Here is a 10,488-nt window from a genome sequence, read left to right as displayed (position 1 = left end):
TTATTCATTTACAAACAATTAACACCTTGAACCCGGATGACGGACTTGTAAGTTTATTCTTGCTGCCATCATTATTTTATTCAATTTTGGGAAAGGCCTCTTGTACAGGAGTTCCAATCCCTCCAGTTTAACAAGTTTATTCAAGCTGAACAAAGAGGAAAGAATCAAATGAAAAAGATGTTCCCAAGCTTAACAAGTATAATCAACAACACATCAGACTGAAAGTTAATGGTCAAACATTTAAATATGTATTCTTATGAAAAAATTACTTTCGAGTCTACAAAGTGAATTTAATCAAAGTGATGTCACCATAATTCATATGTATGACATACAGTACAATGACTGTACTGACGAATTTGAAAATGCAATACAAGTTTGTCAATTTTAAGATATTTACAGGGAACGTTCGTTCAATAAAAATAACAATGAACACTTAAATATATTTATATCACGCTTCTCATACAATCAGCTGAGAGAAAGACATAAGTATTTTTTGAGACAAAAATACCCATCGACATTTCATTACAGTAATCAGAATATTATACAGACGAGCACACTGATGTTTGAAGTGAGGGAGACAGTTGATTTTGGCACAGTAGTCCATGGGTAGAAGATATGGCCCTGGCAATGGCCACCTCACTGGTTGGGCCACTCCCAGGGCTGCCTGTCAGAAGAAGCTGGCCATTGGGCTCAATACTCCTGTGGAAGGAGATGGGCACAAGGGTCGGTCATGTCACTAACAAGCTCAAGTAGGCTTGTCCACCGAGTTCAATGGTATCCAGTTAGGTAGCTGCTGGGTGTTGAGGGAAAACCAGCTACTTCAGAGGGACAGCTGGCTACTTCACAGTGTCAGCCAGCTACTTCAGAGGGACAACCAGCTACTTCAGAGGGAAAGCCAGCTACTTTAGAGGGACAGCTGGCTACTTCAGAGGGATAGCTGGCCACTTTAAAGGGACAGCCAGCTACTTCAGGAGCACCTTGAGGATGCACACACTGGATATCACTGCTTTCAGGTTATGGTTGTGACCACATTACTTTGGTGGTGCTGCCTTGACTCACTAGGTAGGGGAGTTAAGTCTGGTCAAGCTGTTTCCTGCACCTCCACAACCGAACTCTTCTCTCCTTGCTGACCCACCGTAGCTCAGCAGTTTAAACATTCACACCAACATCCACTCTCTCTCTCAGACCAACATTTACAAATAGAATATTTATGGGAACAATTTATTTATCTATTAAAATGTCTAACAATCTACAGCTAACATCAATCTCTTTGGCTTAAGATCCAAACTACAGTTATGAAAATGCAATTGCGTACAATACCAATGACAACATGGATGATTGTATTACAGGGTTGTATTACAGGGTTACAAGGTGGAATTAAAAGGGTGAGAGGCTTAATGAAGGGTATCCAACACAGGCTGGGTGCTCTAAACTGGAACAATAGAGAATAAATAAAACAAGGTGCTCTAGCCAATAAGTTCTGCATACCCTGAGGTGCTGTGAGTAGATATGCACCATGAGGGGAATTGGAATTTTTGTGGTGTTAAGAGGGAGGGATGATGTTACTACCAGATTGCACATACATACAGAAATAATGCATCCTATGTATATATTTTGTACACAGCATTTGTTTTGTGCACCAGCCCTACCCTAGAGCACCCAGATGCTGAGGAGGGGAAGAATACTGATGATCACTGTGAGTTGCAGCCTTCAGTAAGTCCAACCCTATGCCAAACTGAGGCCTTGTATGAGTCAAGTCTTTATACTTATGACTCCAAGGGTCATCTTTATTCCACCTTTTTCCTGCCCCCTCTCCCTCTGAGCCGCTGCCAATTAATGTATACGACTTACAGAAGTCTAAACTGTACATTCTCACCATCTAAGGCTGTCTTTTGTAACAGACTATCTGTTTTACAATCATTCCTCATGCCTGATTGCCAATTGACCTTAAATGTTACCCCAACACGGTACTTCTTTGAGTAGACTGCTTTCAAGTCTGGGGCTTCATCTACACCATCATAAGGTGAAGTGAGGCTTAATACTTCCATAAGCTTCCAGCCTACAGCAGCGGCACAGCTTAAGAGTGGCAACACGGCTGAATGGCTGGGTGCCATCCAGGATTTTTTAGTACTGATCATCCTCTGAGATTCCTGATAAACAAGGGAGTGACAATGAGAGTATATTCCTGACCTCCCCATGGTTGTGTCTGGTATGGGAGGCCTGCTACACCAGAAATTACAATCACATATTCCAGAACCCTGGACACTTTGTGTGGCACACACATGCTAAGCTTCATTCTACCATGTACTGCCATGTTCAGCAGGTAGAATAATCCAAAGAGGCTGGAAATATTTGATCCAGATGTTAATCTGACTGGGCTGTCCAAGACAATTCCATTTGTGGGGTAGTATGTTGCTATTTCAACTCCACACTAGAGTAAATTCTACTGACTTCAATGCTAAAGGAACAAATATTGTCTACAGAGCATTAAAAGTGGGCACACTGCTTGCTTTCTTACTAAGCAAGCTGGAGAGGGACGCCTTCACATGCTCACACAAACACTTGTATGGAATTATTCTTATACAATATGCAAGCATCCCTCACCCTTTCCCTACCTTCCATATGAAAGGTGGTTAGCCAAGTCAAAACCTCTCAAGGGTAAACCTCTGGGAGAAGCCAGTAACTGCTTGCTGGGTGCCGAAGTCCACCAGCTTCACTTCCGTGTGGAGCTGGGGTTACAACAACAACAACAACAACCAAGCAAGCCAGCTATAGCAACAGCAGAGTAAGTGCTGCTTCTGCTGTGCATGCAGTTATTTTCAGCTTTACATGCAGTAACCACTCATTGACAGACTACAGCAAAAATAATAGCAAATAAATAAAAGAAACTTAAAAGCACATCTGACAAAGTTAAAATGCTTGGCCTGCAGTGCAGCCTCTTGCAGGCCGACCTGACCTATTTCCCAGCAAGGGTAGCCCAGTCAGTAGTGTCTGGCTGGGCAGTGAAGTTATATGACCATCAACACTGCTGCACCTTGCCTTGAATTCTCATTATCTAAGAAGGCTTTACAGAACCTCCTTCTTAGCGGCTTAATTTGAATATTACACTTTAATGTCTCTTTTATGCCATTAATGACTATTTAATATTGACACAGTTCACATAAATAACATAAAAGAGAATATTAATGTGCCATATACAAAAAAAAATACACTAGTAAGGAAGACGTGCTAGAAAGGCTCCTGAGCTGATGAGAATATGGCTCCTATTCTCCTACACTACATGACTGCTGGGCGCTACCTCCATTACGGTCTCTTGGACTGCAAACAAGCAAGCATACCTGGTACTGCTGGGTTGTAGGCAGCTCACAAGACAACTACTGTATCTACTTAACAATGCAGATTTTGACCACAACACAAACAATGAGGACAGCAAAACTGCACACTACAAGATTTGATTCTTTTCTACCAGTACATTATCTACTATTCTTTGGCCTTGTTGCAATACCAATGTTTCTGGGTCTATGAGATATGGTTATGAGTCAAGAATGGTTGGAAACACTGCCTTGGTGATGGGTGAGCGGGGAAGGATGCAGCAAGACACCGGGCCAAACTTGGACCAGGGGTAAAGGGGGCTCCGAGGGTTCTTCCACCCAAGGCAACCTTCACCCGGGGCCAAGCAGTATTGCACACAGAGACAGCAGGCTGGGGTGGTGGTGCACAGGCCAAATAAGGACCTGGGGTGGGCAGGGGCCACAGTGGCACCAGCCATCTGGGGGGAGACGGACCACTGCCCACCCTCCGCCCCGCTCACCCACCGCTATCATCAAAATTCCTTCTTTGTGCGAAAGACGTTAAGGCAGATGACAAGAATGACTGAAATGTCCTGCTGGGGGCCTCACTCATGACTGGACCCAGCCCCCAGCAGGCAAGAGTTTAGGCTGGGTCCCCCCATCCCCCGCAGCTTAGGGCAAGCGGGGGCTTGGGGGGTCCGCCTGGGAAAGCCGGGTGGTCACACACGGGTGCAGGGCAGAGAAGCACACATGGTGCTGGGGGAGACTTGCCCCACACCCGGCTGACCACAACACTGGACACAAAGATGGTGATCCATAATTGAATCACCAAGTAACTCTTGTGATTCAACACTTGAATCACCCATTAACTCACCCATCAGCCAGCACTGCCACACACCACCACACCAAGTAATAGTTTCACAACTAAGCAACATTTGTAACAGTCAAATGAATTGCTTATTGCATATGTACTTGTTTTATTGCAATACCAATCATCATCATCCTTACCTCTTTTTTTCCACTCATGGGTGGGCTGAGCCAATTACCATATTATATATTCTGTATACAATGAACATATACAGGATAAATACATTATTTTTGTTCAAATATGACACTTTTTTTCAAATATGGCTTATTTCAGCTACCCAAAAGTGTAACTGGTAATACCGAAGAGAGTAAAACGAGGGCAATATTACAAGTGTGGTACTGGAGAGGTGGTCATGAGTGCTTGGGAGGAGCCCATTGGGGAGTGGTGGCTGAGGGTCACACACACACATACACACACACACACACACACACACACACACACACACACACACACACACACATGCATGCATGCATAATCACACCAACATTCAGGGGGGAAGGGAGATGTTATGTCAAAGGGAGTTTCTGTTCCCTTTCCTGGATGCTGAGATTACTTAATTATCAACAAGATCTTTTGGTTCCCTACCTCATATAAATAGGTCATTAGTACACTGCAAGGATTTTTTTTTTTTTTACAAGTTGTGAAATGCAATACTGGTCTAAGCTCAAATAAGTGAATTAATTGTGAACCTTATTCAGCTCTGAGTTCCTTTAAACAGTACAGTACCATATTTCTTTCATGTTTGGTATGGATCTAAAACAGCATATTTTTAACTTGTTTGGTATCGGTACCACCTATAAACAGTACCAGTACACTATTTCCGTCACGCTTGCATTACAATAAACCCTCATTTAAATACCTGATGAAGTAAAGAGGACACACAGAGTTAAGTGTATATCCTGTGAGACCTATAAAAGCACATTAACATAACACAGTGGCTACAATATTATTATAATTCATCCACTACTGTAGTTACCAGTTTCTTTGTACACATGTAAAGGAAGCAGCAACAGATTTTTTTTTGTTTGGGGGGGAGGGATTCCAGTGCTGTTTAAACTTTTCCAATCTGATTTTGATTTTTAAATATTTTATTTAACTCCTGCTACTTCTAGATGAATCTGTTCACCTTAAAATGGACTTTTCATGCTTGAGTGGCTAGACATCACATTAATAGACCCCTTCCATATGAGAGGTCATTCCTAAGTTGATTAAAATCACCTCGTAGCAGCAAGAACAAAATAATACACATCACCAGACTGAAAAAGTTAAAAAACACTACCAGATAGATTCTCTGTATGTATGTTTTAGCGTTTTCCTATTTCACATATAGAAAAAGCTTTACAGCAAACTACTGCTTCCTTCAGATGACTGTACCTGAGAGCAGACAGATGTAATGACCCAGGTGTTCACTCGACCAAAAAAGTATCGCAAAGTGGTGATCAACTGGTCTGAGAAATGGTCTACTCATTAAGACAGCAAATTCAATCCCAAGTGTGTGTGTGGGAGGGGGGGGGGGGGGTCGTGCAAAACATTTGACACCATGGATGATGGATTTTGGAGAGGGGAAAGGGGGGGTGGGGGGAGTCATCCTAGTTACAGTCTATCTTATACGTAACAAGTGTATTATTATTAATCCTCAATTGGACAACTCAAGCCGTGTTCACCATTTGGGAAATTACTGGAACCATCCTGTGTGGTACTTTTTTGATCGTGAGTACAACATACTCTCGGGATGAAGCCAATGAAAATTATGTGAACTCTGCTGATGTCTTGGTTGAAATGGCATCAGCATAAAAAAAAGATGGCAAAAAATAATAATGTTTCTAGCTATGAAATCTGACAAATCAGTGGCTAGAACTGACGCGTCAAGCAAAACCTGTAATAATGAAAATACTGAGTAACATGAATAATCATACCATAACTACTTGACAGCATACACTTTGTTAGAGAGAGAAAGAAAAAAAAAGGGGGGGGGGGGGCGCCAATCCAATTTTACCTCCAATTGGGGTAAAGGGGCCTAAGCCTAGGCAACCACAGTCCATTACCGTAATATACTATAGGGAAGATGACCAGCCTACTTCTGATGGTGCCATCGAATGATCATAATTGCAGTAAAGTCATTCAACCCACTGACCTTGTGGACTCCTTTTCATTTTATTTTGGACACCTGACAATTCTATTCAGCTTATAACCGACTCTTGGAACAGGAAGTTAGATACATCATTAATAAGCCTCTTCAATGCCAGACACCCTTCTCCAAGCTGAATAAAATCACCTGGTGGGAGCATGAATAAATCAAAGGATGCCACCTAAGTTCAAGTAGTTTGAAGAGTAACTCTCCAGTTTTCGCTCAGTAAAAATTAAATTACAGTATCTGATACCGAGCCTTCCTATTAATGTGCATCAATTTACAAACAGCATGTTTCCTATATGACAAGCTAAAAACTGACTCTCAAATGTTCAAGAATGACTCTCAGATTTTTAAGAACGACTCTCAGGTGTTCAACATTAAATCCATTCACTTTATCCCAAAGAGCACATCACAGGCTCTTATAAAAGCCAGACATGACACCGGTAAATTTACACTGGTTCTGTGTATTTGGAATTGAATGTTTCTAGATTTGTGACTGAATAAACACTCTTGAAAACCAGCTGATGCCTACAAGCTGTACTCTAGGTGGCCTATGAGGCTTCAAAGCACTTCTTCCTTAACAGAGATTTATTTTGCATATTACACATTAACACTCCCTTGTATGTTCTTTATATTATTTTATTATCCAGTTTTACATCAATAACATACAGGAGGATACTGAGTATAATACAGAAAATAAATTGTTAAGGAAGAGGTGTTACAAAATCTCCAGAGCCACTTAGCATACGACACGACGCCTCAGCTTTAAGGAGCCTTATTTAGTCATCAGCTACAAAACAAAACAGTTTATCCTCCCAAAAGTATTAAAGTTTAAAAACATACCATGGTGGGAAGTAACTGAAAACATCTATTATGAAATACACCTTATAAAATTAAATGCAAAACTGATCACTGTTAAAATGTATCATCATTATTATTATTATTTTCCATGTAAAAAGACAAATTACAAGTTACAGTGACAGCATTATACTGCATAAATACTATTGATTGGGACATATAAAAAATAAGCTTGATTCCAGTTCCTTATCCATCCAATAGATGTGTTAAGTCATTTTCTCAAAGCTGAGATACAGCACAATACGTATTTGAGTCAAGAAGTTTCATTTTCAATCATATAGGAGTCAAGAAGTTTCATTTCCTATCCTACAGTTTCATTCCCATGAAACAAAACATGGCAGCTATGTCTTAGTAAACACCTCAGTAAAAAAATTAAGATGTTCCTTTTCTTTGATCCTAAAGAAAATATCAAAAGATGCTTCATTTTCTCGTCAGTTTCATTTTCAAATTATCATGTCTGCTACATCTTCACGAACAGCTACATCAAAGTAACAACATCCTTTTTCTCTGGAGGGAAGTTCAAGCAATATTCTATGATGCCTATATTTTTTTCCTATCCCTTTTCTCTGATACTCGACTGAATTTTAGAAGATATTCTATGACTCCTAGTTTTTTGTTGGCATTACTAAAAGCTGCCTTCCATTACCTACAGCACTCTACTGTATCCCTATACAGCATTCAATTAAAGGTTACAGTGGCTCTCACTGACTGAGATCATATACCTTCAAATCTACAAACTCAAAATTTGGTTAAAGTCATTCTATACTAAGTATGATAATTAAATGTTTTCTATGTGCTTCAATTACAACTGCTGCTCACTCCTAGGAACGTGGGAAAGTATATGACATTCTCATTACCACTGCAGCAAGACCCGTTCATTCTGACAACAAATTTTTCTACTTCATTCGTGCTATTCCTGATGACATTATTCAGTTAATGAGAGACCTTTTCATCTGGAGAGGATGGATAATTCTTTCATTTTTTACCTCTCAACTATGACAAGCCCCCCAGTGCTGAATAACATCATATGAAGGTAGACTTTATTCAACTTGAGATTTCTTCAACAGGAGGGGGTTAGACATAGCATTCAAATACCCCCTCACAACAAGAAATCTCCCTAAAACTAAAAAATAATTGGGAGGTAGCAAGAACAAACTAGAGAAATGCATCATCAGAGTGAAGACGTTAACGAAAGGGATGAGTAACTGGAATCCGATAGCCTTCATTCACAACTCCTTCAGTTCATGGTCATATTTTGTATTTCATTCTTGCCCTACCTCCAGATGGCTTTACTCAGCTTCAAGAATGGAATCATTAGGCTGTGATGGGGTTAATGGAGACTGTTTCTATCCCTGTCACCACAAATGCTCCCTCTATAAGCTTAACAAAATCACCTGGAGGTAACGAGAAAAAAATAACGTCCATGGAGCAAAGTAGTTCAACTTTTTCTTACCTGGCACTTCACAAAATACTGGAAGAAAAAAAGAAAAAGAAAAAAAAAAGAAAAAAAAAAAGTTCATATATTAACGGTACCTATGAACACCATAAAAGAAAAAGATTTAAAAACATAAAGGCAGAATCTGGAAACAAGGCATTGCTTATAAAAATCTTCCTGGCTCTTCCAACCATCATTACATTCAATACACAGATCTTAAAAATACACTAACTTAGCCATAGAGATCATTCAATAAACTATGAACTAATAAAAGAACATCAAACAAGCAAAATACAATACAATATACAGTACCCATTTTCTGTTATTTGACCTTCTAATATTTATGCAATTTAAATTGTTAAAGAAAAAAGAGAAAGAGAGAGAGAGAGAGAGAGAGAGAGAGAGAGAGAGAGAGAGAACACTTATCACCCTCAAATTTTTACTCCACTTATTCCATAAAAAAATTCTTAGAGGAAAAAAATATATATATCTATCACCTGTGGATGTGTAGTAAAAAAAAAAAATAAAAAAAAAAATAAAAAAAAAATTAATTTAATTTCCCAGGAGATTTTAGTACTTTGTACCTGAAAAAAAAAAAAATAATAATAACAGAATTACTGATAAGGATCTTCATTAATTCTGTATTTCTTAAAACACAGACATATAACAAGGACTTACAGTATCTCTTACTGAATAATCACTGCAAATCACAATGTTACGTTTCAGTACACAAGATCATTGCCAAGATATAATTTACTTACTATGCCGCACTTTCTTAAGCTTGAGATGGTACAGCTGTTGGTTTGAATACTCTGTTTACAAAGGAGAAACCTCTAAATTCATCCTGGTTTATTGCCTGTACAACCTCTGCATTTATGACTGTCAGGACAGGATCTTCTTTCGTAAACTCGGCATCGAAGTTTACTGCATCCTTGCGTCCCTTCTGTTGAACGCAAAGAAAGTGGGTTTAGTGAAGAACAAAGCACAACTGGAAGCACATCATCTAACTGCTGTATAAGCCCTTATATATGTAGATCACAATATTCATTTCCATCTTCATCGTCATCATCATCATCCCTCTCATCTTCTTCATCGTCTTCACCACGACACTTGCTAGGCAATAATATTACGTCCACGAACCAAGCAATGTTTTTTATGGACTTATTCTTGCTATCTCCAGACAATTATATAAACTAATATTATCCATACGGTACTGTACAATTGACCTTCTATCAGATGTCTTAATCCCATAAAAGGTGGCCACAAGCAAATTGCCTCCAGATCACCTTGTCCTCCATCAAAGTGTCCTCTTCCAACTCACACCCCTCTCTCATTTACCTCTCCCCTTTTCACCTCACCCATATACACTCTTCCAGTAATACTTGCCTTAAAAAAAAAAAAAAAAAAAAAAAAAAAAAAAGGCCAAACACTGAATGGGTTACGTACAGAAAATATGAAATTCCACAGAACAGAAAACCTAAATTATCACTTACAACTTTAGGAGTGAATGGTGGCTTGACTTTGCGTTGCTCCAGGAGTTCCCAATCAATGTCACGGAAGAATTTGTGGTTTCTGATTGCCGCCTCTCCACCACGTTCAGCCATGCAACCCAGACGCTTGGAGGGGTCCTTTGTCATGAACTGTAAAGAAAACAATAGTACTTTGAGAATTTTAAATTTATTTATTTATTTTTTTTTTTTTCTGTGATGAAGATTCCTAATTTTTCAGCTCATATGATGGTCAATTGTAGTCACAGTGGAGGTTCAATGTATCTAGTAACCAAGGAGACTCATTCCTACCTCATAACTAACACCCACTGAATTTCATGCAACTACAACTTAGTATTCAATCTGTGAGTAGCTCAGGTGCATCAAGTAAAAACACACCAACTGTAACAAAGACATTA

At 39.4% G+C, this 10,488-nt stretch overlaps 1 protein-coding gene across 1 annotated transcript in view; it reads right to left on the bottom strand.

The window, feature by feature from the left end:
- Positions 1-438: 438 nt before the first annotated feature.
- The window catches only part of Pkc98E (Protein kinase C), a 55,194-nt gene continuing 45,144 nt past the window's right edge, over positions 439-10,488 (bottom strand). The window contains exons 12-14 of the mRNA XM_080267890.1: positions 10,076-10,222; positions 9,344-9,525; positions 439-699 (exon numbers count right to left, since the gene is read on the bottom strand). Of these exons, the coding sequence (XP_080124016.1) occupies positions 9,358-9,525; positions 10,076-10,222 (315 nt within the window). The 3' untranslated portion in view covers positions 439-699; positions 9,344-9,357. The remainder of the gene's footprint in view (positions 700-9,343; positions 9,526-10,075; positions 10,223-10,488) is intronic.

Source organism: Coenobita brevimanus, chromosome 25 (assembly GCF_032717465.1).
Source record: "Coenobita brevimanus isolate Jiangsu-jjx chromosome 25, ASM3271746v2, whole genome shotgun sequence".
NCBI lineage: Eukaryota > Metazoa > Arthropoda > Malacostraca > Decapoda > Coenobitidae > Coenobita > Coenobita brevimanus.
This window is presented reverse-complemented; position numbering and strand designations above follow the sequence as displayed.